The sequence below is a fragment of the Zonotrichia leucophrys genome, unplaced genomic scaffold, assembly GCF_028769735.1.
Source record: "Zonotrichia leucophrys gambelii isolate GWCS_2022_RI unplaced genomic scaffold, RI_Zleu_2.0 Scaffold_64_270646, whole genome shotgun sequence".
NCBI lineage: Eukaryota > Metazoa > Chordata > Aves > Passeriformes > Passerellidae > Zonotrichia > Zonotrichia leucophrys.
The window spans coordinates 167,690-195,372 of record NW_026992269.1 but is presented as its reverse complement, the minus strand read 5'-3'; the positions used below and the strand labels follow the sequence as shown (position 1 = coordinate 195,372).

The 27,683-nt window shown below is 43.7% G+C and overlaps 4 protein-coding genes across 4 annotated transcripts; 2 read left to right on the top strand and 2 right to left on the bottom strand.

Moving 5' to 3' along the window:
* Positions 1 to 1,381: 1,381 nt before the first annotated feature.
* On the bottom strand, positions 1,382 to 10,340 carry MGAT1 (alpha-1,3-mannosyl-glycoprotein 2-beta-N-acetylglucosaminyltransferase). Its single transcript, XM_064737492.1, has 3 exons — positions 10,235 to 10,340; positions 9,654 to 9,761; positions 1,382 to 2,772 (listed from the first exon to the last, which is right to left on the bottom strand). Exon 3 carries the CDS (start codon positions 2,757 to 2,759, stop codon positions 1,422 to 1,424), a length of 1,338 nt encoding a protein of 445 aa, XP_064593562.1. The 5' UTR covers positions 2,760 to 2,772; positions 9,654 to 9,761; positions 10,235 to 10,340; the 3' UTR covers positions 1,382 to 1,421.
* A 274-nt stretch (positions 10,341 to 10,614) lies between these two features.
* On the top strand, positions 10,615 to 19,841 carry POLR1H (RNA polymerase I subunit H). The gene is made up of 5 exons (XM_064737494.1): positions 10,615 to 10,742; positions 13,597 to 13,729; positions 15,735 to 15,829; positions 18,433 to 18,542; positions 19,657 to 19,841. Exons 2-5 carry the CDS (start codon positions 13,597 to 13,599, stop codon positions 19,679 to 19,681), a joined length of 363 nt encoding a protein of 120 aa, XP_064593564.1. The 5' UTR covers positions 10,615 to 10,742; the 3' UTR covers positions 19,682 to 19,841.
* Positions 19,842 to 20,078: 237 nt separating this feature from the next.
* PPP1R11 (protein phosphatase 1 regulatory inhibitor subunit 11) lies at positions 20,079 to 21,706 on the top strand. The gene is made up of 3 exons (XM_064737484.1): positions 20,079 to 20,308; positions 20,688 to 20,796; positions 21,369 to 21,706. The coding sequence occupies exons 1-3, from the start codon at positions 20,237 to 20,239 to the stop codon at positions 21,704 to 21,706; spliced, it is 519 nt and encodes a 172-aa protein (XP_064593554.1). The 5' UTR covers positions 20,079 to 20,236.
* Positions 21,707 to 24,377: 2,671 nt separating this feature from the next.
* On the bottom strand, positions 24,378 to 27,270 carry LOC135460594 (RING finger protein 39-like). Its single transcript, XM_064737483.1, has 2 exons — positions 26,686 to 27,270; positions 24,378 to 24,444 (listed from the first exon to the last, which is right to left on the bottom strand). Exons 1-2 carry the CDS (start codon positions 27,102 to 27,104, stop codon positions 24,378 to 24,380), a joined length of 486 nt encoding a protein of 161 aa, XP_064593553.1. The 5' UTR covers positions 27,105 to 27,270.
* Positions 27,271 to 27,683: the final 413 nt, after the last annotated feature.

The following is a 27,683-nucleotide window of genomic DNA, read 5'->3' as shown; positions in this document are numbered from 1 at the left end:
TTTTAAACCACTTAAAAGATGGCTTAAAACACTTCAAGGATGGTTTAAATCGGTTCAAAGGTGGTTTAAACCAGTACAAAAATGATTTAAACCACTTCAAGGATGGTTTAAATTTAATGTTGATTAAATTTAACGATGCAAATGGCAGTGATGTAAATGGTGGGGGGGGGGCGGCAGGACCCCCACATTTCTCAGCTTTTATTCTGCAAAACCCCCCCCAAAATGGGGCAAATCCAACCCAAAAAGGGGCAAATCCAACCCAAAATGGGGCAAATTTAACCCAAAATGGGACAAATTCAACCCAAAATGGGGCAAATTCAACCCAAAATGGGACAAATTCATCCCAAAATGGGGCAAATCCAACCCAGAAAGGGGCAGATCCACCCCAAAATGGGACAAATTCACCCCAAAATGGGGCAAATTTGACCCAAATTGGGACAAATTCAACCCAAAAAGGGACAGATCCAACCCAAATTGGGACAAATTCAAGCCGGAATGGGACGAATTCAACCCAAAATGGGCGAATTCAACCCAAAATGGGTCAAATTCACACCAAAATGGACAAATTCACTCCAAAAAGGGACAAATTTATCCCCAAATGGGGCAGATCCAACCCGGAAAGGGGCAAATCCAACCCAAAATGGGACAAATTCATCCCCAAATGGGCAAATTTAACCCAAAATGGGCAAATTTGACCCAGAAAGGGACGAGCTCCCCCCAAAACGGGACAAATTCACCCCAAAAAGGGTCAAATTCATCCCAAATGGTCAAATTCACCCCAGATTGGGACAAATTCACCCCAAAATGGGCAAATTTAACCCAAAATGGGACAAACTTCCCCCAGAATGGAGCAGATTCACCCCAAATTGGGACAAATTCACCCCAAAACCGGGCAGATCCAACCCAAAATGGGCAAATTCACACCAAAATGGGACAAATTTGACCCAGCAAGGGACAAGCTCCCCCCAAATCGGGACAAATTCACCCCAAAAAAGGGTCAAATTCACCCCAAAATGGGACAAATTCACCCCAAAAAGGGACAAATTCACCCCAAAAGGGGACGAGCTCCCCCCAAATTGGGACAAATTCACCCCAAAAAGGGACAAATTCATCCCAAAATGGGACAAATTCACCCCAAAAAGGGACGAACTCCCCCCAGAACGGGGCAGATCCAACCCAGAATGGGACAAATTTAACCCAAAAAGGGGCAGATCTGACCCAAAATGGGGCAGATCCAACCCAAAATGGGGCAGATCCAACCCGGAATGGGACAAATTCATCCCAAACTGGGACAAATTCAACCCAAAATGGGACAAATTTGACCCAAAAAGGGACAAATTCACCCCAAAAAGGGACGAATTGACCCCAAAATGGGCAAATTCCCCCCAAAAAGGGTCGAGCTCCCCCCGTCCCGGCCCCGCTCAGCTCCAGCTCGGGTCGTAGCCGGCCCAGTCCGCGGGCGGGGCCAGGAACACTCGGCGGCCCCGGCTCAGCACCGACACCACCCCTCGGTACCCGGCCCGGGGCACGCCCGATTTGAGGTCGTCCATGAGCCCCAAGGCCTTGGCCAGGGCCTTGAAGGAGTCCCGGCCCCGGTACTGCAGCCGGACCGGGCCCGAATGGCGGCCCGGCCCCTCCTGCAGCTGCTCCAGCCGCACCTCAGGAGCCGAATACACCTCGTGCAGGAAGGAGCGCTCGTACTCGTCCTTTTTGAGGTAAGACAGGTCCAGGCGGGTGAAAGGCACGAAGCGGTCGTTGAGTTTGATGAACTTCAGGTATTGATCGTAAAACTGCCCGTGGCTGACGCCCTTGCGGCCGAACGTCATGGTCCGCGACACCTCGGGCCTCACGCAGGCCCGCCCGCGCCGCTGCTCCGGCTGCCGCATCCAATCGTCCCAGAAAGCCGGCGGCCATTTTGGCTCCAGCTCCTCCCACAGCTCTGCCAGCAGCAGCCAGCCCAAACCGGGGAAAAAATCGGTTCTGTAGAGCAGCTCGGCCCGGCCGGGATCCACCAAGCCCTCCTTGCCGTTATCGTTCCAGGCCGAGGCGCACCACAAGCTGCGATCCTCCCTCAGCAGCGGCAGCACGGCCTGGAAATACTCGAAAAAATCCGGCGCCACCTCCAGGTCGTCCTCCACCACAATGGCGGCGCGGTGGCGGAAGGTGCGGAACACCTGGCCCAGCGCCCAGCGGTAATGCCGGGAGATTTTATAATAGCCTTGGAATTTACGGTGCTCCGGCGGCACGGCCACGTCGCTGAGGTCGGGCTGCCGGATGTGCTCCACGGCGCCGCCGTAGGACGCGATCACCGCCGCCGTCTCGGCGTGCCCGCAGTCCTGCGAGACGATCACCGGGAAGCGCCGCTCGCTGGGGCGGTAGCGCAGGATTTTATCCAGGCAGCGCCGCACCGAGCTGCGGTCGCAGGCCAGCACCAGCACCGGGATCACCACCTCCTCCTCCTCCTCGTTTTGGGGCGGTTTTGGTGTTTTTAGTGTTGTTTTTGGGGGTGTTTTTGGGGGTGGTTTGTGGTGTTTTTGCAGGCGGCCCAGGCGCTGGATCTGCAGCAGGAGCTCCCGCTGCAGCCGCAGCTCGGCCTCGGCGTCCTGCGCCAAACGGAGCAGCTGCGCCGGCAGCGCGGGCGGAGCCGGGCCCGGGCCCGGAGCGGAGCCGGGGCGGCCCCAGAGGAAGAGGAGCAGGAGCCCGTTCCAGGCGAGGAAGAGCGCGGCACCCAGCAGGGCCAGGCTGCTCTTCTTCAGCATCCTTCACATGGGGCTGGGGGGAAAAACGGAGAAAATCCGGTTAAAAATGGGGGAAAAAGGGAAATTTTTGGGGTTAAAATCATAGTTAGAAATAGGCAATTCCTGGGGTTAGAATAAGTAAAAATTGCCCATTTTAGGTCAGCAGGGCAGGCTGCTCTTCTTCAGCATCCTTCACATGGGGCTGGGGGGGAAAAACGAGAAAAAATGGAAATCCGGTTAAAAATGGGGAAAAAAGGGAAATTTGGGGTTAAAATTGGCAATTCCTGGGGTTAGAATAAGTAAAAATTGCCAATTTTAGGTCAGCAGGGCCAGGCTGCTCTTCTTCAGCATCCTTCAATGGGCTGGGGGGGAGAAAAAAGGAGAAAATCCGGTTAAAAATGGGGAAAAAGGACAATTTTTGGGTTAAAATTCGCATTAGAAATGGGCAATTCCTGGGTTAGGAGGCTGCTCTTCTTCAGCATCCTTCACATGGGGCTGGGGGGAAAAACGAGAAAAAAATGAATTTTGGGTTAAAAATGGGGGAAAAAGGACAAATTTTTGGGGTTAAAATCGCAGTTAGAAATGGGCAATTCCCAGTTTCGGGCGTGAAAGTCACAAGTCTGGAAGTAGGAGGAGAAAATTCAAAATTCCCAATTTTCAGACACAAAAAAAGCCAAAATTCCCAAATTTCGGACATGGAAAAGTCACAATTACTAATAGAGAACAAAAAATCAAATTTCCCAAAATTCCCAATTTTTGGGTCAGCAGAGCCAGGCTGCTCTTCAGCATCCTTCACATGGGGCTGGAGAGGAAAAATGGAGAAAATCCGGTTAAAAATGGGGAAAAAGACAAATTTTTGGGGTTAAAATTGCAGTTAGAAATGGGCAATTCCCAAGTTTCAGTAGAAAAGTCATGGAAGTAGGAGGAGAAAATGTCAAAATTCCCAATTTTGGGTCAGCAGGGCCAGGCTGCTCTTCTTCAGCATCCTTCACATGGGGCTGGAGGGGAAAAACGGAAAAATTTGGGTTAAAAATGGGGGAAAAAGACAAATTTTTGGGGTTAAAATCATAGTTAGAAATAGGCAATTCCTGGGGTTAGAATAAGTAAAAATTGCCAATTTTAGGTCAGCAGGGCCAGGCTGCTCTTCTTCAGCATCCTTCACATGGGGCTGCATGGGAAAAACGGAGAAAAAAAATGAATTTTGGGGTTAAAAATGGGGGAGAAAGAGAAATTTGGGGTTAAAATCGCAGTTAGAAATGGGCAATTCCCAAATTTCAGGCGTGGAAAAGTCACAAGTCCTGGATTAGGAGGAGAAAATGTCAAAATTCCCAATTTTCAGACACAAAAAAAAGCCAAAATTCCCAAATTTCGGACATGGAAAAGTCACAATTACTAAATTATTTCCCAATATTACTAAATTAATTCCCAATTTTTGGGTCAGCAGGGCCAGGCTGCTCTTCTTCAGCATCCTTCACATGGGGCTGGAGGGGAAAAACAGAGAAAAAATGGAGAAAATCCGGTTAAAAATGGGGGAAAAGGGAAATTTGGGGTTAAAAATTGGCAATTCCTGGGGTTAGGAGGAGAAAAAGTTAAAATTCCCAATTTTCAGGCATGGAAGAGTCACAATTCCTAAATGAGAAGGAAAAAAGAAAGTCAAAATTCCGAAATTTCAGGTGAGGAAAAGGCAAAAATTCCTAAATTAGGGCCATGAGAACATGAAAAAAATCCAATTTTCAGGTATGGAAAAGTCCATAATTCCTAGAATTTGGGCAACAAAACGCACGCGAAAATTCCCAAATTTGGGCACATAAAAACCTCAAAATTTCCCAAATTTGGGCAGAAAAAAACCCCCAAAATTTGCAAATTTGGGCACAAAAAAAGTCAAAAAATTCCAATTTTCAGGCATGGAAAACTCCAAAATTCCTCAATTTTGGGCACAAAAAAATCTCCTGAAATCCCCAAATTTGGGCATGAAAAAGTCTCAACATTGCTAAAATTTGGGCACAGAAAAAACCCCAAAATTTCCCCAAAATTGGGCACCAAAAAAACCCCAAAAATTCCCAAATTTGGGCACCAAAAAAACCTCAAAAATTCCCAAATTTAGGCAGGAAAAAACCCCCAAAATTTGCAAATTTGGGCACAAAAAAACCCCCAAAATTCCCAATTTTTGGGTCAGCAGGGCCAGGCTGCTCTTCTTCAGCATCCTTCACATGGGGCTGGAGGGGAAAAATGGAGAAAAAATGGAGAAAATCGGGTTAAAAAATGGGGGAAAAACAGGGATTTTAGGGTTAAAATCGCAGTTAGAAATGGGCAATTCCTGGGATTAGGAGGCTGCTCTTCTTCAGCATCCTTCACATGGGGCTGGAGAGAAAAAACGGAAAAATTTGGGTTAAAAATGGGGGAAAAAGACAAATTTTTGGGGTTAAAATCACAGTTAGAAATGGGCAATTCCTGGGATTAGGAGGAGAAAAAGTCCAAATTCCCCATTTTGGGTCAGCAGGGCCAGGCTGCTCTTCTTCAGCATCCTTCACATGGGGCTGGGGGGAAAAACAGAGAAAATCCGGTTAAAAATGGGGAAAAAAGGGAAATTTGGGGTTAAAAATTGGCAATTCCTGGGGTTAGAATAAGTAAAAATTGCCAATTTTAGGTCAGCAGGGCCAGGCTGCTCTTCTTCAGCATCCTTCACATGGGGCTACACAGGAAAAACGGAGAAAAAATGGAGAAAATCCGGTTAAAAATGGGGGAAAAACAGGGATTTAGGGTTAAAATTGCAGTTAGAAATGGGCAATTCCTGGGATTAGGAGGCTGCTCTTCTTCAGCATCCTTCACATGGGGCTGGAGGGGAAAAACAGAGAAAAAATGGAGAAAATCCGGTTAAAAATGGGGGAAAAAGGGAAATTTTTGGGGTTAAAATCGCAGTTAGAAATGGGCAATTCCTGGAATTAGGAGGAGAAAAAGGCCAAATTCCCAATTTTCAGACACAAAAAAAGCCAAAATTCCCAAATTTCAGACATGGAAAAGTCACAATTACTAAATTATTTCCCAAAATTCCCAATTTTTGGGTCAGCAGGGCCAGGCTGCTCTTCTTCAGCATCCTTCACATGGGGCTGGAGAGGAAAAATGGAGAAAATCCGGTTAAAAATGGGGAAAAAAGGGAAATTTTTGGGGTTAAAAATTGGCAATTCCTGGGATTAGAATGAGAAAAATCCAAATTCCCAATTTTCAGACATGGAAGAGTCACAATTCCTAAATGAGAAGGAAAAAAGAAAGTCAAAATTCCGAAATTTCAGGTGAGGAAAAGTCAAAAATTCCTAAATTAGGGCCATGAAAACATGAAAAAAATCCAATTTTCAGGTATGGAAAAGTCCATAATTCCTAAAATTTGGGCATCAAATCACACACCAAAATTCCCAAATTTGGGCAGAAAAAAACCCCCAAAATTCCCAAATTTGGGCACCAAAAAAACCTCAAAAATTCCCAAATTTAGGCAGAAAAAACCCCCCAAAATTTGCAAATTTGGGCACAAAAAAGGCCAAAATTCCCAATTTTTGGGTCAGCAGAGCCAGGCTGCTCTTCAGCATCCTTCACATGGGGCTGGAGAGAAAAAATGGAGAAAATCGGGTTAAAAATGGGGGGAAAACCAGGGATTTAGGGTTAAAATTGCAGTTAGAAATGGGCAATTTCTGGGATTAGGAGGAGAAAAAATTCAAATTGCCAATTTTAGGTCAGCAGGGCCAGGCTGCTCTTCTTCAGCATCCTTCACATGGGGCTGGGGGGAAAATGGAGAAAATCCGGTTAAAAATGGGGGAAAAAGGGAAATTTTTGGGGTTAAAAATTGGCAATTTCTGGGATTAGAATGAGAAAAAGTCAAAATTCCCCATTTTTCGGTCAGCAGGGCCAGGCTGCTCTTCTTCAGCATCCTTCACATGGGGCTGGGGAGAAAAAACGGAGAAAAAAAAATGAATTTTGGGGTTAAAAATGGGGGAAAAAGGGAAATTTTTGGGGTTAAAATCGCAGCTAGAAATGGGCAATTCCCAAGTTTCACTGGAAAAGTCACAAGTCCTGGAAGTAGGAGGAGAAAATGTCAAAATTCCCAATTTTCAGACACAAAAAAAGCCCGAATTCCCAAATTTCAGACATGGAAAAGTCACAATTACTAAATTAGAGGAACAAAAAAATCAAAATTCCCAATTTTTGGGTCAGCAGGGCCAGGCTGCTCTTCCTCAGCATCCTTCACATGGGGCTGGAGGGGAAAACGGAGAAAAAATGGAGAAAATCGGGTTAAAAATGGGGAAAAAAGGGAAATTTGGGGTTAGAAATAGGCAATTCCTGGGGTTAGAATAAGTAAAAATTGCCAATTTTAGGTCAGCAGGGCCAGGCTGCTCTTCTTCAGCATCCTTCACATGGGGCTGGGGGGAAAACGGAGAAAATCCGGTTAAAAATGGGGGAAAAAGACAAATTTTTGGGGTTAAAATCGCATTAGAAATGGGCAATTCCTGGGATTAGGAGGCTGCTCTTCTTCAGCATCCTTCACATGGGGCTACACAGGAAAAACCGAGAAAAAAATGAATTTTGGGGTTAAAAATGGGGGAAAAAGACAAATTTTTGGGGTTAAAATCGCAGTTAGAAATGGGCAAATCCTGGGATTAGGAGGTGAAAAAGTCAAAATTCTCAAATTTGGGGTCAGCAGGGCCAGGCTGCTCTTCTTCAGCATCCTTCACATGGGGCTGGAGGGGAAAAATGGAAAAAATCCGGTTAAAAATGGGGAAAAAAGACAAATTTTTGGGGTTAAAAATTGGCAATTCCTGGGGTTAGAATAAGTAAAAATTGCCAATTTTAGGTCAGCAGGGCCAGGCTGCTCTTCTTCAGCATCCTTCACATGGGGCTGGAGAGGAAAAATGGAGAAAATCCGGTTAAAAATGGGGGAAAAAGACAAATTTTTGGGGTTAGAAATTGGCAATTCCTGGGGTTAGAATAAGTAAAAATTGCCCATTTTAGGTCAGCAGGGCCAGGCTGCTCTTCTTCAGCATCCTTCACATGGGGCTGGGGGGAAAAATGGCGAAAAAATGGAGAAAATCCGTTAAAAAATGGGGAAAAACCAGGGATTTAGGGTTAAAAATTGGCAATTCCTGGGGTTAGGAGGAGAAAAAGTTAAAATTCCCAATTTTCAGGCATGGAAGAGTCACAATTACTAAATTGGAAGGAAAAAAGAAAATCAAAATTCCCAGATTTTACACAGAAAAGAAGTGAAAATTCTGAAATTTCAGATGAGGAAAAACCCAAAATTCCTAAATTAGGGCGATGAAAAAATTCCAATTTTCAGGCATGGAAAAGTCCAAAATTCCGAAATTTTGGGCATAAAAAAACTCCCGAAATTCCCAAATTTGGTCACGAAAAAGTCTCAACATTGCTAAAATTTGGGCACAGAAAAAACCCCAAAAATTTCCAAATTTGGGCAGAAAAAAACCCCCAAAATTTCCCCAAATTTGGGCACAAAGAAACCCCAAATTTCCCCAAAACTGGGCACCAAAAAACCCCAAATTTCCCCAAATTTGGGCATAAAAAATCCCAAAATTTCCCCAAAATTGGGCATAAAAAATCCCAAAATTTCCCCAAAATTGGGCACCAAAAAACCCCAAAATTTCCATAAAATTTGGCACAAACAAATCCTGAAAATTCCCAAATTTCCTCTTTTTTTGCCCCAAAAATTCCCTTCAAAAGATAAATTGAAACTTTGTGATTTAAAGAAATAAAAATTAATAAAAATACCCCAAGAAATCTGCCCAAAATTTCCCATAAATCCCCCCAAAAATCTCCCAAATTAATTTAAAATCAGGCAAAAAAAGCAAATTAAACCCTGCTAAAAAATCTATAAAATTAAAAAACACCTTTAAAATGCCCCAAAATTCCTTTAAAAAATTAGAAAAAATTTGAAATTTTAAATTCTCACCTCAAGTTTCACTGAGAGTGAAAAAATGAATAAAAACTCCTGAAAATTCTGATAAAAAAGAGCAAAAATTCCTTAAGAAAATGAGAAAAAACCAAATTCTGCCCTCACCAATGTGGAGTCCAAGGGCAGAGTCCAACCCTGTTAAAAATTAATTTTTCATCCTGTTAAAAATTAACTTAAATGTTAAATTTTAATTTTAAATCTTGTCAAAGATTAACTTCACTTTCTTTTAATGCAAAAAATTCAATTAAATTGAATTTTAATGATAAAATACAATTTCACATCCTGTTAAATATTAATTCCAAATTTATTTTAAAGATAAAATATAATTTCAAATGCTGCTAAATATTAATTCCAAATTAATTTGATTGATAAAATACAACTTCAAATCCTGTTAAATATTAATTCCAAATGAATTTGAATGTTAAAATTCAATTTTCAATCCTGTAAATTCCATTTTCTTTCCGATTTTTTTCCCCATTTTTTCCCAAAATTCCGAATTTTTTCCCCATTTTTTTTCCGAAAATACCGAATTTTTTTTCCGTTTTTTTTCCGAAAATTCCGAATTTTTTCCCCATTTTTTTCCCCAAAATTCCGAATTTTTTCCCCATTTTTTTCCCAAAATTCCGAATTTTTTCCCCATTTTTTTTCCCCCAAAATTCCGAATTTTTTCCCCATTTTTTTCCCAAAATTCCGATTTTTTTCCCCATTTTTTTCCCAAAATTCCGAATTTTTTCCCCATTTTTTTTTCGAAAATTCCGATTTTTTCCCCATTTTTTTCCCCAAAATTCCGAATTTTTTCCCCATTTTTTTTCCGAAAATTCCGAATTTTTTCCCCATTTTTTTTCCGAAAATTCCGAATTTTTTCCCCATTTTTTTCCCCAAAATTCCGAATTTTTTCCCCATTTTTTTCCCAAAATTCCAAATTTTTTCCCATTTTTTCCCCATTTTTTTCCCAAACTCACCTGTGCAGAGTGGGGGAGGGGGCGCTGGGGTTCCCCCTCCCCCCTCGGGAATTTTGGGGCGAATTTGGGGAATTCGGAGCTCCTGGAGGGGGCGGGGCCAAACAGATCCTGATGGGAAGGGAAAAAAAAAAAAAAGAATAAAAATTAAAAATTCCCAATTTTAATTTTTGGAAACTCCCCCCCAAAAAAAATCCCGGAATTTTCTCTAAAAATCCAAAGAAATCCTTAAAAAAGACCCCAAAAAATCGAAATAAAACCCCCAAAAAATCCCAAAATCCCCGCAAAAAATCCAAATAATCCCCTCCAACCCCTCCCCCCTTAAAAAACATAAAAAAATCCCAAATTTCCCCCAAAATCCCCCCAAAAATCCCAAATTTTCCCCCGTAAAAATCCCAAAATTTCCCCCCCAAAATTCCCAAATTTTTCCCCTCACGCCAAAGCCGCGCCCCTCCCCCACCCCAAACAAGGCCCCAAAACGCCCCAAAATTTCCCCTCCCCCCCTCCCCCATTCCCGGAACCCCCCAAAAACCCCAAAAAGTCCCCAAATTTCCCAAATTCAACCAAATTTACCCCAAATTTACCCCAAAATTCCGGAATTTCCCCCGAAATCGCCGCCCTGCCCCCCCAGCACCGGCGGCGCCTTCCCCGGAGCGCCGCCACTTCCGGTTGGCCGCACCGGAAGTGTCGCCATGGCAACGGCAAAGCCACGCCCACTAGCCCCGCGTTGTGACCAATCAGTGCGCGCCAAGGTGGCTAAGATATGCAAATAAGGCGGCGTGGCCACGCCTTTACGCAGGAAACCACGCCTACTGGGCAAGCCACGCCCATTCCGAGCAGTTTTAAAGCCACGTCCTCATTTTAAACACTTAAGCCACGCCCCTTTTATAAAACCACGCCCTTCTTATTAGGCCACGCCTTTCTTATTTAGCCACGCCTTCAAAGCGTAATTAACTCCGTAATGATTTAATTAAGTGTTAATTAAGCGCTCCCCAGAGTTAGCTTCCGGTTAGGGAGGGAGCGGAAGTGACGTCAAGGAAGGGGCGGGGCTTGAGGAGTTTCCCGCGCGCGTTGAGGCAGCTCCGGCAGGAGGTGGGGGAGGGGCGGATTTGGGGAATTTGGGAAAATTTTGGGGAATTTTTGGGAATTTTTGGGGGTGAGGGATAAAAGGGGGGGTGGGAGGGAGGAATTTGGGAATTTTGGGACTTTTTGGGGGGAATTTTTGGGGGTTTTGGGGTTATTTTTGGGGGTATTTTGGGTTATTTTTTGGGTTATTTTCCTGTTATTTTTGGGGTTAATTTTATGTGGTTTTGGGGGTTTTTTGGGATATTTTGGGGGGTATTTTTCTGTTATTTTTGGAGTATTTTGGGGGTATTTTTGGGCTATTTTTGTGGCTAATTTCATGTGGTTTTGGGTTATTTTTGGGATATTTTTGGGTTATTTTTGGGTTATTTTCCACTTATTTTTGGGGTATTTTTGGGATATTTTGGGTTATTTTTGGGGTTATTTTCCGCTTATTTTTGGGGTATTTTTGGGATATTTTTGGGTGATTTTTGGGGTTATTTTCCACTTATTTTTGGGTATTTTTGGGATATTTTTGGGTTATTTTTGGGGGTATTTTCCTGTTATTTTTGGAGTATTTTTGGGTTATTTTTGTGGCTAATTTTATGTGGTTTTGGGGTTATTTTTGGGATATTTTTGGGGTATTTTTGTGGTTATTTTTTGTGTATTTTTAGGTTATTTTTGGGCTATTTTTGTGGCTAATTTCATGTGGGTTTGGGATATTTTTAGGTTATTTTTGGGCTATTTTTGTGGCTAATTTCATGTGGTTTTGGGGTTATTTTTGGGGGGATTTTTGTGGTTATTTTTTGTGTATTTTTAGGTTATTTTTGTGGCTAATTTCATGTGGTTTTGGGGTTATTTTTGGGATATTTTTGGGTTATTTTTGGGGTTATTTTCCTCTTATTTTTTGAGTATTTTTGGGGCTATTTTTGGGGTTAATTTTATGTATCTCTGGGGTTATTTTTGGGGTATTTTGGGGTATTTTTTGGGGTATTTTGCGTTATTTTTGTGGTTATTTTTTGTGTATTTTTAGGTTATTTTTGGGATATTTTTCTGTCTAATTTCATGTGGGTTTGGGGTTATTTTTGGGATATTTTTGGGATATTTTTGGGATATTTTTGGGGTTATTTTCCTGTTATTTTTGGGCTATTTTTGGGTTAATTTTATGTGATTTTGGGGTTTTTTGGGATATTTTTGGGAGTATTTTCCTGTAATTTTTGGAGTATTTTTGGGATATTTTTAGGTTATTTTTGGGATATTTTTAGGTTATTTTTGGGCTATTTTTGTGGTTCATTTTATGTGGGTTTTGGGTTATTTTTGGATATTTTTTGGGTTATTTTTGGGGGTATTTTCCTGTTATTTTTGGAGTCTTTTTGGGATATTTTTAGGTTATTTTTGTGGTTAATTTTATGTCGTTTTGGGGTTATCTTTGGGGGTATTTTGGAGTTATTTTTGTGGTTATTTTTTGTGTATTTTTAGGTTATTTTTGGGCTATTTTTGAGGTTACTTTCATGTGATTTTTGGGGTTGTTTTTGGGGTATTTTGGGGGATTTTTGTGGTTATTTTTCTGTTATTTTTGGAGTATTTTTGGGCTATTTTTGGTGTTAATTTCATGTGGTTTTGGGGTTATTTTTGGGGTAGTTTGGGGTTATTTTCCTGTTATTTTTGGAGTATTTTTGGGCTATTTTGGGGTTAATTTTATGTGGTTTTGGGGTTTTTGGGATATTTTTGGGGGTATTTTCCTGTTATTTTTGGAGTATTTTTGGATATTTTTAGGTTATTTTGGGCTATTTTTGTGGCTAATTTCATGTGGTTTTGGGGTTATTTTTGGGGGATTTTTGTGGTTATTTTTTGTGTATTTTTAGGTTATTTTTGGGCTATTTTTGTGGCTAATTTTATGTGGGTTTGGGATTATTTTTGGGTTATTTTTGGGGGTATTTTCCTGTTATTTTTGGAATATTTTTGGGCTATTTTTGGGGTTAATTTTATGTGGTTTTTGGGGTTTTTTGGGATATTTTTGGGGTATTTTTAGGTTATTTTTAGGTTATTTTTGTGGCTAATTTCATGTGGTTTTGGGGTTATTTTTGGGTTATTTTCCGCTTATTTTTGGGGTATTTTTGGGATATTTTTGGGTTATCTTTGGGGTTATTTTCCTGTTATTTTTGGAGTATTTTTGGGCTATTTTTGTGGCTAATTTTATGTGGTTTTGGGTTTTTTTTGGGATATTTTTGGGGGTATTTTCCTGTAATTTTTGGGGTATTTTTAGGTTATTTTTGGGATATTTTTGTGGCTAATTTCATGTAGTTTTTGGGTTATTTATGGGGGTATTTTGGGTTATTTATGTGGTTATTTTTTGTGTATTTTTAGGTTATTTTTGGGCTATTTTTGTGGTTCATTTTATGTGGGTTTTGGGTTATTTTTGGGTTATTTTTGTGGTTATTTTTCTGTTATTTTTGGAGTATTTTTGGGCTATTTTTGGTGTTAATTTCATGTGGTTTTGGGGTTATTTTTGGGGGTATTTTGGGGTTATTTTTGGGCTATTTTCCTGTTATTTTTGGAGTATTTTTGGGATATTTTTAGGTTATTTTTGGGCTATTTTTGTGGCTAATTTCATGTGGTTTTGGGGTTATTTTTGGGGGTATTTTGCGGTTATTTTCTGTTATTTTGGGAGGTATTTTTGTCATTACTTTGGGAGTACTCTTGGAGTATTTTGGGGGTTTTTTGGATCATTTTTGGGGTTATTTCCTGTTATTTTTGGAGTATTTTGGGGGTATTTTTGGGCTATTTTTGTGGCTAATTTCATGTGGTTTTGGGGATATTTTGGGGTTATTTTTGGGGTTATTTTCCGTTGTTTCTGGTCCATTCTCACCCCGTTTCCCCCCAGATGGAGCCCCCGGCCCCGTCCCGGTTCCGCTCCCGCCTGGAATTCTGCCCCGAGTGCGGCTCCGTCCTGCCCCGGCCCGGCCCCGCCAGCGCCCTGCCCTGCCCCCGCTGTGATTTCCGCATCCTGTGCTCAGGTTTGGGGCAAAAACACCCAAAAAATGGAAATGAACAAAAAAAACCCCGAGAAAATCCGTAAATCCTGTGAAAATCTATAAAAATCCCATTAAAATCCCATTAAAATCCCATTAAATCCCATCAAACCCGGCCCCCGCTGTGATTTCCGCATCCTGTGCTCAGGTTTGGGGCAAAAACACCCAAAAAATGGAAATGAACAAAAAAAACCCCGAGAAAATCCATAAATCCTGTGAAAATCTGTGAAATCCCATTAAAATCCCATTAAAATCCCATTAAAATCCCATTAAATCCCATCAAACCCGGCCCCCGCTGTGCCTTCCGCCTCCTCTGCTCAGGTTTGGGGCAAAAAGAGCCAAAAATATCCAAAAAATAAAAAAAACACCGAGAAAATCCATAAATCCTGTGAAAATCTGTGAAATCCTATAAAAATCCCATTAAAAAAAAAATTCCCATTAAAATCCCTTTTAAATCCTATTAAAATCGCACTAAAATCCCGTAAAAATCCCCGTTAAAATTCCATTAAAATTTCCATAAAAGTCCCCTCTAAAATCCCACTAAAATCCCTTTAAAAAATCCCCTCTAAAATCCCACTAAAATCCCTTTAAAAAATCCCATTAAAAATTCTTTTAAAATCCGATTAAAATGTCATTAAAATCCCCATTAAAATCCTCCCCAAAATCTCAAGAAATATCCCATAAAAATCCAGTAAAATCCCATTAAAACCCCGTTAAAATGCCATAAAAATCTCCATTAAAATCTCACTGAAATCCCTCTTACATTCCATTAAAATCCCATTAAAATCCCATTAAAATCCCATTAAAATAAAAAAAAAATCCCATTAAAATCTCACTAAAAGCCCATAAAAAATCCCATTAAAATCCCCGGTAAAATCCATTTAAAATCCTATAAAAATCCCACTAAAATCCCATTTAAAAATCCCCTTTAAAATCCCATTAAAAGCTGTATGAAAATGCCATAAAAATCTCATTAAAATCCTCATTAAAATCCCTTTAAAATCCTATAAAAATCCAATTAAAATCCCATCAAAATCTCAATAAAATTCCCCTTAAAAATCCCACTAAAATCCCCATTAAAATCCCTATTAAAAGTCCCTTTAAAATCCAATTAAAATCTCATTTAAAAAACCCCATTAAAATCCCACTAAAATCCCATTAAAGTCCCTTTAAAATTCCATTAAAATTCCATAAAAATCCCCATTAAAATCCCATTAAAATCCTCATTAAAATCCCAATAAAAATCCAGTTAAAACCTCGCTACAACCCCTTTAAAAAAATCCCATTAAAATCCCTTTAAAATCTCATTAAAATCCAAAAGATCCCATTGAAATCCCCATTAAAGTTCCACTAAAATCTCATTAAGATCCACATTAAAAATCCCATTAAAATCCTATAAAAAACCACACAAAAATTCCATTAAATCACATGGAAATCCGCATTAACATTCCATTAAAATTCCCATAAAACCCCACTAAAATCCGATTAAAATACCATTAAATCCCATTTTTCCCCCTCATTTTTCCCCCAATCCCCATTTCCCCATATTTTCCCCAAATTTCCATTTTTTCCCAATTTTCCCCTCTATTTTTCCCCCATTTTTCCCAATTTTTTCCCTCATTTTTCCCTAAAATTCCCTTTTTTCCCCATTTTTTCCCTGTTTTTTCCCTAAAATTCCCATTTCCCCCCCGTTTTTTTCCCCCCAATCCCCATTTCCCCATTATTATTCCCGAATTTCCCATTTTTAATCTTCTTTTGTCCCAAATTTCCATTTTTTCCAATTTTTCCCCCTTTTTCCCCCTCATTTTTCCCTAAAATTCCCTTTTTTTCCCCAATTTTTTCCCCTCATTTTTCCCTAAAATTCCCTTTTTTTCCCCCATTTTTTCCCCTAAAATTCCCATTTTTTCCCCCCAATCCCCATTTCCCCATTATTATTCCCGAATTTCCCATTTTTCCCGTTGATTTTTCCCAAAATTTGGATTTTTCCCAGATCTCGAGGGTTCCTCGCTCCGGAGCTCCCGGAGCTTCTCCAGCCCCGGGGGGGGGAGGGGCGGCGGCGGCCCCGCCCCCCAGGAGGGACCCACGGTGAGAAATCCCAAAAAAATTCGGGAAAAATCCCAAAAAATTGGGGGAAAAATAAAAAAAAATTGGGGGAAAAATCTCAAATATTTGGGGGAAAAATCCCAAAATATTTGGGGGAAAAATATCAAAAAACTGGGGGGGAAATCCCAAAGAATTCAGGAAAAAATCCCCAAAAATTGGGGAAAAAATCCCAAAAAATTGGGGAAAAAATCCCAAAAAATTGGGGAAAAAATCCAAAAAAAATAGGGAAAAAATCTCAAAAATATCTGAGGGAAAAATCCCCCAAAAAATTGTGGGAAAATATCCAAAAAATGGGGAAAAAATCCCAAAAAATTGGGGGAAAAATCCCAAAAAATGGGGGAAAAAATCCCCAAAAATGGGGAAAAATCCCAAAAAAATCCCAAAAATTTGGGGAAAAAAAAAAAAAAAAAATTGGGGAAAAAATTCCCAAAAATTGGGAAAAAAATGGGGGGAAAATCTCAAAAAATTGGGAAAAAAATAAAAAAAAAATGGGGAAAATAATAAAAAAATTTGGGGGAAAAATCTCAAAAAATTGGGGGAAAAATAAAAAAAAATTGGGAAAAAAATTGGGGGGAAAATCTCAAAAAATTGGGGAAAAATAAAAAAAATTGGGGGAAAAAAAAAAAAAAATGGGGAAAAAATCCCCAAAAATTGGGGGAAAATATCTCAAAAAATTGGGGGAAAATCCCAAAATATATCCCAAAATAATTGGGAAAAAAATCCCAAAAAACGGGGGAAAAAATCTCAAATAATTGGAGAAAAAAATAAAAAAAATTTGGGGGAAAAATCCCAAAAAAATGGGAGAAAAATCCCAAAAATTGGGGGAAAAATCCCAAAAAATTGTGGGGAAAAATCTCAAAAAATTGGGGAAAAATTAAAAAAAATTGGGGAAAAAATCACCAATAATTGGGTGAAAATCTCAAAAAATTGGGGAAAAAATCCAAAAAAAATAGGGAAAAAATCTCAAAAATATCTGAGGGAAAAATCCCCCAAAAAATTGTGGGAAAATATCCCAAAAAACTGGGGGGAAAAAATCCCAAAAAATTGGGGGAAAAATCCCCAAAAATTGGGGAAAAAATAAAAAAAAATTGGGGGAAAAATCCCAAAAAATTGTGGGGAAAAATCTCAAAAAATTGGGGAAAAATAAAAAAAAATTGGGGAAAAAATCACCAAAAATTGGGGGAAAAATCCCAAAAAATTGGGGGAAAAATAAAAAAAAATTGGGGAAAAAATCCCCCAAAATTGGGGAAAAAATAAAAAAAAATTGGGGGAAAAATCTGAATAAATCCTCGGAGTTTGAGAAAAAATCCCCCAAAAATTTAGGGGAAAATCCCTCAAAAAAATGGAATTTTTGTGGCAAAATAATGGAATTTTGGGGGAAAATGTGGAGAAAAACGGGAATTTTGTAGGGAAAAATGAATTTTAGGGTGTTTTAGGTGAACACTGGGAATTTTGGAATGAATAAAGGGAATTTTGGGATTTTTTAAGGCAAATAAAGGGAATTTTGGGGGATTTTTGGGATACATTAACAGGAGTTTTTTTGGGAAAAATTATGGGAAATTTTGGGTAAATTATAGGAATTTTGGGGAATTTTTGGGATAAATAAATGGAATTTTTGGGATAAATAAATTGAATTTTTGGATATTTTAGGTGGACAGAACGTGCCCAAAATGCTCCTATCAGGGAATGTGGTTCCACCCAGGATTCTGAGGATAAATAAATGGATTTTTGGGATAAATAAATTGAATTTTTGGGTATTTTAGGTGGACAGAACGTGCCCAAAATGCTCCCACGTGGGGATGTGGTTGCACCCAGGATTGGGGGGATATTTTTGGGATAAATAAATGGATTTTTGGGATAAATAAATTGAATTTTTGGTATTTTAGGTGGACAGAACGTGCCCCAGATGCTCCCACGTGGGGATGTGGTTGCACCCAGGATTTTGGGGATAAATAAATGGATTTTTGGGATAAATAAATTGAATTTTTGGTATTTTAGGTGGACAGAACGTGCCCCAAATGCTCCCATCAGGGAATGTGGTTCCACCCAGGATTGGGGGGATATTTTTAGGATAAATAAATTGAACTTTGGGATAAATAAATTGAATTTTTTTGATATTTTAGGTGGACAGAATCTGCCCCAGATGCTCCCACGTGGGGATGTGGTTGCACCCAGGATTTTTGGGATAAATAAATGGATTTTTGGGATAAATAAATTGAATTTTTGGGTATTTTAGGTGGACAGAACCTGCCCCAGATGCTCCCACGTGGGGATGAGGTTGCACTCAGGATTTGGGGGTGAATAATGAGAATTTTGGGGATATTTTTTGGATAAATAAATGGAATTTTTGGATATTTTAGGTGGACAGAACGTGCCCCAGATGCTCCCACGTGGGGATGTGGTTCCACCCAGGATTTTGGGGATAAATAAATGGATTTTTGAGATAAATAAATTGAATTTTTGGTATTTTAGGTGTACAGAACGTGCCCCAAATGCTCCCATCAGGGAATATGGTTCCACCCAGGATTTTGGGGATAAATAAATTGATTTTTGGGATAAATAATTTGATTTTTTGGGTATTTTAGGTGGACAGAACGTGCCCCAAGTGCTCCCATCAGGGAATGTGGTTCCACACCCGGCAGATGCGCTCGGCTGACGAAGGACAGACGGTTTTCTACACCTGCCCCCGCTGCAGGTCAGGCACAAAAATCACCCCAAAACCACCCCAAAATAGCCCTAAAATAACCTCAAAATATCCCCAAATTAACCCCTAAATTTACCCCAAATAGCCCTAAAAATATCCCAAAAAAAACCCAAAATAACCCCCCAAAAACCCCAAAAATATCCCCAAAAAAACCGAAAATAACCCCTTAAAAAACACAAAATAACCCTCAAATAACCCTAAAAATATCCCCAAAAAAAACGAAAATAACCCCTTAAAAAACACAAAATAACCCCCAAATAACCCTAAAAATATCCCAAAAAAAACCCCAAAATAACCCCAAATGAACCCCTTAAAAAACCCAAAATAACCCCCAAAAAACCCCAAAATATCCCCCAAATTAACCCAAATAAACCCAACCAAAACCACCTCAAAAATCCCCCAGATAACCCCAAAATTAACCTGAAAATAACCCAGAAATAACCCCAAAATTCCCCTGAATAACCCCAAAATAACCCCCCAAAATCACCAAAAATTCCCCAAAATTAACCCCCAAAAATAACCCAGAAATAACTCCCAAAATCCCCCAAAATAACCTCCAAAAAAACTGAAAATATCCCAAAAAACCCCAAAAATTCTCCCAAAATTAACCCCAAAATTTCCCCCCAAAACATCCCAAATTCCCTCAAAATTCACCCCAAAATAAGCCAGAAATAACCCCCAAAATTCCCCAAATTCACCCCAAAAATACCCCAAAATAATTCTGAAATAATCCCCAAAAATCCCCAAAATGATCCTGAAAAAAAAACCCAAATTACCCCAAAATAACCCCTAAAATAACCTGAAAATATCCCCAAATTAACCCCAAAATTCCCCCAAAATTAATCCCAAAATAACCCCCAAAAATGCCAAAATTTCCCGAAAATTAACCCCAAAAATTCCCCAAAGTTAATCCCAAATAACCCCAAATTAACCCAAAATAACCCCCAAAAAATCCCCAAAATTCCCCAAATTAACCCCAAAATTCCCCCCAAAAAAATCCCAAGTTCCCCCAAAATTAACCCTAAAAAAACCCCAAAAATACCCCAAAAAACCCAAATTTCCCCCCAAAATCCCAAATTTCCTCAACCCTCCCCTTTTCCCGCAGGTTCCAGGAGAAGGAAGATTCCTGAAATTTCCAATTTGGGGCATTTTGGGGATTTTTGTCAATTTTGGGATTTTTTTGAGGATTTTTTTTTTATTTTTGGCATTTTGGGGGATTTTTTGAGGGATTTTTTTGGGAATTATTTTGATTTTTCCCATTTTTGGGACCGTTTTTGCACCAGAGCAGAAATAAAAGCGACTTTCCCGAATTTAAAGCGGAATTTTGATTTATTTTTTATTTTTTTGGGATTTTTTTTTTATTTTTCCGACCCCAAAATCGCCCCCAGCCCCTTTTTCCCCTCCGCGATCTCCCCCTGACCAAGTTTGTCCCTTCCGCCCCTCCGTACCCGCCTCAACCACTCCGGAAGTGCCGCGCACCGGAAGCTCCCGCGCAGGGGGAGCGGATTCGCTGCCGCACCCACCGGAAGTAGCGCTGCGCACCGGAAGTGGGGGCGGCCTCGGGCGCCGCACCGGGGGCGGCGGCGAGAGCGGCCCGGCCCTTCCCAGTTCCGCCCCCGCCCCATCCCAGTAACGGCGCCGTCCCCTCCCAGCAGCGGGGACACCCCCGGGACCCCCCCGCGGCCATGGCCGAGACCGCGGAGAGCGGCGGCGGCTGCGGCACCGCCACCGTCACCGAGAGCGGAACCGCGGAACCGGTACCGGGCCTGGAGGGGGCGAATGGGAGGGATGGGAGGGACTGGGAATGGGGGATGGGAAACTGGGAGGGACTGGGAGGGGTTTTGGGGATACTGGGAGGGACTGGGTTGGACTGGGAGGGGTTTGGGGGTGACTGGGATGAACTGGGAGGGGATTTGGATACTGGGAGGAGCCCCTGGGGACACAAAATGACCCCGGAGTGACCCCAAATGACCATTGAGTGACCCCTGGTCACTCTGAGTGACCCCAAGTGACCCCTGAGGAACCCTAAGTGACCCCGAGTGACCCCTGGGGACATCAAATGACCCCTGAGTAGCCCAGGATGACCCTTGAGTGACCCCAGATGACCCCGGGTGACCCCCGTGGCCCCGCCCCCAGGAGAACCGCAGTCTGACGCTGAAGCTGAGGAAGAGGAAGCCGGACAAGAAGGTCGAGTGGTCGAGCGACACCGTGGACAACGAGCACCTGGGCCGGCGCTCCTCCAAGTGTGAGCGCCCCAAAAATGCCCCCAAATCACCCCAAAAATGGCCCTGAAATATCCCTAAAATGGCCCCAAAAATGCCCCCAAATCACCCCAAAAATGGCCCTGAAATATCCCTAAAATGGCCCCAAAATAGCCCCAAAAATGGCCCCAAAATAGCCCCAAAAATGGCCCCAAAGTAGCCCCAAAAATGGCCCAAAACTGCCCCAAAATATTTCCAAAATCACCCCAAATATATTCCCAAAATAGACCTAAAATAGATCTCAAAATTACCCCAAAATATCCTCTAAATTTCCCCTAAATAGCCCCAAAAATGCCCCAAAATCACCCCAAAAATGGCCCTAGAAAATCCCCAAAATATCCCTAAAATATATCCCAAAACAGCCCCAAAAATGGCCCCAAATCCCCCCATTTTCAGGCTGCTTCAAACTCCCCCAAAACTCCCCAGGAACCCCAAAAATCCCCCCAAAAACCCCTCTGGGACCCCCCAAACCGCCCCTCCCTCACCTCCCCAGCCCCCCAAAATCCCCAAATCCCCCCAAATTCTCCTAAATCCCCCCAAATTCCCCCATTTCCAGGCTGCTGCATCTACGAGAAGCCGCGGGCGTTCGGCGAGAGCTCCTCGGAGAGCGAGGAAGAGGAGGAGGAGGAGGAGGAGGAGGAGGAAGAGCGGGGGGAGGGGCAGCAGGGGCGGGGCCAGGGCGAGGGGCGGGGCCCGGGCGGGGGGCGGGGCCCGGGCGGGGTGGGGGAGGGGAGCTGCGGGCACCTCCATTGCATCCGCGGCCACAAACGGGGCCGGGGGCGGCGCGGGGAGGGGGAGGGGCGAGGGGGGGAGGAGGGGGCGGGGCCGAGGGCTCAGCCCCGCCCCCAGCACCCCGCGGCCCCGCCCCCCCCGCCCGCGGCCATGGAGCACTGAGGGGGCCCCGCCCCTCCCCCACCCGGAAGTAACGGGGGGAGGGGGGGGGTTGGGGTTAAAAATTCGGGAATTTAAAGGGTTAAAAATTCTGGAATTTAAGGGTTAAAATTTCGGGGGACGGAGCTGAAATTTGGGGGTTTTGGGGTTAAAATTTCTGGAATTTAAGGGTTAAAATTTCAGGGGGTTCAAGCCGAAATTTGGGGGTTTTGGGGTTAAAATTCTGGAATTGAAGGGTTAAAAATTCTGGAATTTAAAGGGTTAAAAATTCGGGAATTTAAGGGTTAAAATTTCAGGGGGTCAGAGCCAAAATTTGGGAGTTTTGGGGTTAAAATTCTGGAATTTAAAGGGTTAAAAATTCAGGGGGTCGGAGCCAAAATTTGGGGGTTTTGGGGTTAAAATTCTGGAATTTAAAGGGTTAAAAATTCTGGAATTTAAAGGGTTAAAATTTCTGGAATTTAAAGGGTTAAAAATTCGGGAATTTAAAGGGTTAAAAATTCAGGGGGTTCAAGCCAAAATTTGGGGGTTTTGGGGTTGAAATTTGGGAGTTTTAGGGTTAAAATTTGGGGGATTTGGGGTTAAAATTCTGGAATTTAAAGGGTTAAAAATTCGGGAATTTAAGGGTTAAAATTTCAGGGGGTCCGAGCCGAAATTTGGGGGTTTTGGGGTTAAAATTTGGGGATTTTGGACCAAAATTTGGGGGGTTTGTGGTTGAAAATTATGGAATTGAAAGGGTTCAAAATTCGAGAATTTAAGGGTTAAAATTTAAGGGGGTCGGAGCCAAAATTTGGGGGTTTAGGGGTTAAAGTTCTGGAATTTAAGGGTTAAAAATTCGGGAATTTAAAGGGTTAAAATTTCAGGGTGTTGGGGCTGAAAATTCCAGATTTTAGTCCCAAAATTTGGGGCTGAAAATTCCGGAGTTTAGAAACAAAATTTGGGAGGTTTAGGGTTAAAATTCGGGAGTTTCGGGGTTAAAATTTCAGGGCTTTAGACACAAAATTTTGGAATTTTAGTCCCAACATTTGGGAGCTTTAGGACCAAAAATTTGGGAGTTTTGGGGTTAAAATTTGGGGGATTTATGGCCAAAATTTTAGGGGGTTTAGTTCCAAATTTTACGAGTTTTAGGGTTAAAATTTCAAGGTTTAGGACCAAAAATTTGGGGCTTTAGGGACAAAATTTTGGGGCTTTGATGCCAAAATTCCAAAGTTTCATCCCTAAAAATTCCAAAGTTTCATCCCTAAAAATTCCGGGTTTTTTTCTCCCAAATTCTGGAGTTTTACCCCCAAAATTCCTGAGTTTGAGGGCCAAAATTCCAGATTTTTGCTCCCAAATTCTGGAGTTTCAACACTGAAAATTTCGGCATTTTAGCCCCAAAATTCCAGAATTGTAACCGCAAAAATTCCGGAGTTTCAGCTCAGAAATTCCTGCGTTTTAGGGCCAAAATTCAGGAGTTTTATCCCCAAAATTCCAGAATTTCAGCCTAAAAATTCCTGGGTTTTAGGGCCAAAATTCCTGAATTTTATCTGAAAATTTCGGCGTTTTGGCCCCAAAATTCCGGAATTTCAACCCCAAAAATTCCAAAATTTCACTGCCTGGGGTTGAATCCTAAACCCCCCAAAAATTCACACCTGGGGACCCCAAAAATTCACCTGGAAATCCTAAAAATTCACCTGGAGACCCCAAAAATATCATTGGGGACCCCAAAAATTCACCTGGGGACCCCAAAATTTCACTGGGGGACCCCAAAAATTTCACCTGGAGACCCCAAAAATTCACATGGGGACCCCAAAAATTCACTTGGAGACCCCAAAAACGTCACATGGAGACCCCAAAATTTCACTGGGGGACCCCAAAAATTCACCCCAAAATTCACCTGGAAACCCCAAAAACGTCACGGGGACCCCAAAAATTCACTGGGAGACCCCAAAATTTCACTGGGGGACCCCAAAAATTCACCCGGAAACCCCAAAACGTCACTGGGGACCCTAAAAATTCACTGGGAAACCCCAAAAATTCACTGGGAGACCCCAAAAATTCACTTGGAGACCCCAAAAATTCACCTGGAGACCCCAAAATTTCACTGAGGGACCCCAAAAATTCACCCCAAAATTCACCTGGAAACCCCAAAAACGTCACGGGGACCCCAAAAATTCACCTGGAGATCCCAAAAATTCACCGGGACGCCAAAATTTCACCTGGAAACCCCAAAAATTCACCTGGAAACCCCAAAATTTCACTGGGGGACCCCAAAATTTCACTGGGGGACCCCAAAAATTCACTGGGGGACCCCAAAATTTCACATGGGGACCCCAAAAATTCACCTGGGGACCCCAAATTTCACATGGGGACCCAAAATTCACTGGGGGACACCCCAAAAATGTCATTTGGGACCCCAAAATTCACCTGGAAACCCCAAAAATTCACGAGGACCCCAAAAATTCACTTGGAGATCCCAAAAATGTTATTGGGGACCCCAAAATTCACCTGGAAACCACAAAAACGTCACGGGGACCCCAAAATTTCATCCCAAAATTCACCTGGAGACCCCAAAATTTCCCCGGGACACCCCAAAAGCCCCAACCCCGCCCCTCCCCCACCCCAATTTCGGGGTCCCCTCCCCCCCCCCCCATTTAAAGCGACAGCGGCGACCAAAGGGGGGGGAGGGGACGAGATTTTATTGTGGGGGAGGGGCGGCCGCGGGTGGGGGAGGGGCGGCGTCCGCTCGCAGTTGGGCCCCGAGGCTGTGGGGGGGGAAAAAGAGAAAAAAAAAATCACAAAAATTTTCAAAATCACCCAAAAAATCACCAAAAATTAAAAATAAAAAATTCCCTCTCCCAAAAAAAATCCAAAAAAATTTTGGGGTTGGGGGGGGGGAGGGGCAAAAAAAAAAAATTGGGGAGCGAATAAACAAAAATTTGTCACCCCCCAAAAATGACAAAAATGTCACCGGGCCGGGCGGGGGAGGGGCGGGGACAGTGACGTCACCGGCGGCACGTGAGGGGGGAGGGGACACCCCCAAAAAATTCCTTAAAAATTCCTAAAAATTTCAATTTTGGGGTTTTTGTTGTGTTGTTCTGCTCCCCTCCCCCACCCCGGGTTTGGCCCCAAATTGGCCCAAAATTCAAAAATCTTCTGAAAGTGCCCAAATCCCACCTGAGCACCCCAAAAAATCCCCCCCAAAAATCCCCGAATTCTCCCCAAAAACCCCCCTAAAAAATCCTCAAAATTTCATCAAATTCCCCCCCAAAAAATCCCCAAAAATTTCCATAAATCCCCAAATTTCACCCCAAATCTTCTCCTCCATCCCCTGTCCCTTTGTTTGTCGCCAAATCCCCTCCGGGTCCCCAAACCCCAAAAATCCCCAAATTTCCCCCCAAAAAGTCACAAAAATCCCAAATCTCCCTCAAAAAAATCCCCAAATTTCCCAAATCTCCCCCCAAAAAAATCCCAAAATTTTCCCCAAAAAATCCCAAAACGCTCAAATCTCACCAGCTCCTCTCGGCTCAGCGCTGTCCCCAAATCCCTCCCGTGTCCCCAAACCCAAAATCCCCCCAAAAATCCCAAATTCTCCCCAATAAAACCCCCCAAAAATCCCCAATTCTCCCCCATAATCCCCAAAAAAATCCCCAATTCTCCCCCCAAAAAAAACCAAAAAATCCCAAATTCTCCCCCAAAAAAACCCCAAAAAATCCCAAATTCTCCCCCAAAAATCCCCAATTCTCACCTGCACCTCCAGCTCGGCGCCGTCCCCTCGGTGTCACTTTTGTCCCCTCCTTTGTCACTTTTGTCACCTCCCCTCCATCCCAACCATGTCCCGATGTCCCCAAACCCCCAAAAAAACAAAAAAAAAAACTCAAAAAAATTCAAAAATTCCCCAAAATTCCCCAATTCTCACCCGCACCTGGTCCCGGTTCGGTGCCGTCCCCTCGGTGCCACTTTTGTCACTTTTGTCCCCTCCTTTGTCACTTTTGTGTCCCCTCTGTCACCCCTCTGTCCCCAGCTCTGTCCCCTCCATCTCCCGCACATCCCATGTCCCCAAAATCCAAAAAAAAACCCCAAAAAATCCCAAAAATTCCCAAAAATTCCCAGTTCTCACCCGCACCTGGTCCCGTTCCGGCGCCGTCTCCTCGGTGCCACTTTTGTCACTTTTGTCCCCTCCTTTGTCACTTCTGTCCCCCGCGAGCCTCCGCGCCATCCCATGCCCCCAAACCCCAAAATCCACCCAAAAATCCCCAAAAATTCCCCCAAAATCCGCCCAAAAAACCCCAAAAATTCCCGAAAATTTCCCAATTCTCACCTGCACCTTGCGGTTCTCCTCGCTGTCCCCTCGGTGCCACCTCTGTGTCCCCTCTGTCACCCCCCCTGTCCCCAGCTCTGTCCCCTCCATCTCCCGCACATCCCCATGTCCCAAAATCCCAAAAAAAAACCCAAAAAACCTCAAAAAAATTCCAAAATTCCCCAATTCTCACCCGCACCTCGTCCCGTTCTGGCGCCATCTCCTCGGTGCCACTTTTGTCACTTTTGTCCCCTCTGCCACCCTCATGTCCCCTCTGTCCCCTCCATCCCAACCATGTCCCGATGTCCCCAAACCCCAAAATTCCCCAAAAAATTTCCCAAAAATCCCCAATTCTCACCTGCACCTCCCGGCTCGGTGCTGTCTCCTCGGTGTCCCCTCGGTGCCACTTTTGTCACTTTTGTCCCCCCTGTCCCCAGCTCGGTCCCCTCCATCCCAACCATGTCCCGATGTCCCCAAACCCCAAAATCCGCCCAAAAAAACCCCAAAAAATTCCAAAATCCCCCCAATTCTCACCCGCACCTGGTCCCGGTTCGGCGCCGTCCCCTCGGTGCCACTTTTGTCACTTTTGTCCCCTCCTTTGTCACTTCTGTCCCCCGCGAGCCTCCGTGCGATCCCACGTCCCCAAACCCCAAAATCCCAAAAAATTTCCCAAAAATTCCCAAAAATTCCCAATTCTCACCCGCACCTGGTCCCGTTCCGGCGCCGTCTCCTCGCCGTCCCCTCGGTGCCACCTCCGGTGCCGCTTTTGTCACTTTTGTCGCTTTTGTCCCCTCCGGTGTCGCTGCCGTGCCCCGCCAGCCTGCGCGCGATCCGCGCCTCCACCGCCAGCGCCACCGCGGTGCGGACGCGTCCGGGAGCGCAGGGACGGCGACATTGGGGACACAGGAGGGGACACGGCGGGGACACCCCCGGGGACACCCCCGGGGACAGCGGGGACACCCCCGGGGACGGGGACAGCCCCGGGGCCAGCAGGCAGCGGCGGCAGCAGCGGTGCTCGCACGGCAGCAGCACCGGGTCCTCCAGGGGACAGCGACAGAGGGGACACGAGGTGGCCGCGGCCAGCAGGGCCAGGGGACCGCGCTGGGGGGGCACGGAGGGGGACATTGGGGACAGGGATGGGGACGGGAGGGGACAGGACCGGGATAGAACCGGGATAGAGCCGGGATAGAGCCGGGACAGGACCGGGATAGAGCCGGGATAGAACCGGGACAGAGCCGGGACAGAGCCGGGACAGAGCCGGGACAGAGCCGGGACAGAGCCGGGACAGAGCCGGGATAGACCCGGGACAGAGCCGGGATAGAGCCGGGATAGAGCCGGGATAGAGCCGGGACAGAGCCGGGATAGAGCCGGGATAGAGCCGGGATAGAGCCGGGATAGAACCGGGACAGAGCCGGGATAGAGCCGGGATAGAGCCGGGATAGAGCGGGGACAGAGATGGGGACAACAGGAAATGGGCGGGGACAGGGGTGGCACCGCTGGGGACAGGCGGGGACAGAGGAGGGGACAGGAGCGACACAAACACGGGGACACGAGGGTGGCACGGGGAGGGACAGAGGGACAGAGGGACACGGAGCGACATCGGAATGTGGGGACACGGGGAGGGACGGGGGACACACGGAGGGACAGGAGGACACCGGGAGGGACAGAGGGACACGGAGCGACATCGGAATGTGGGGACAGCGG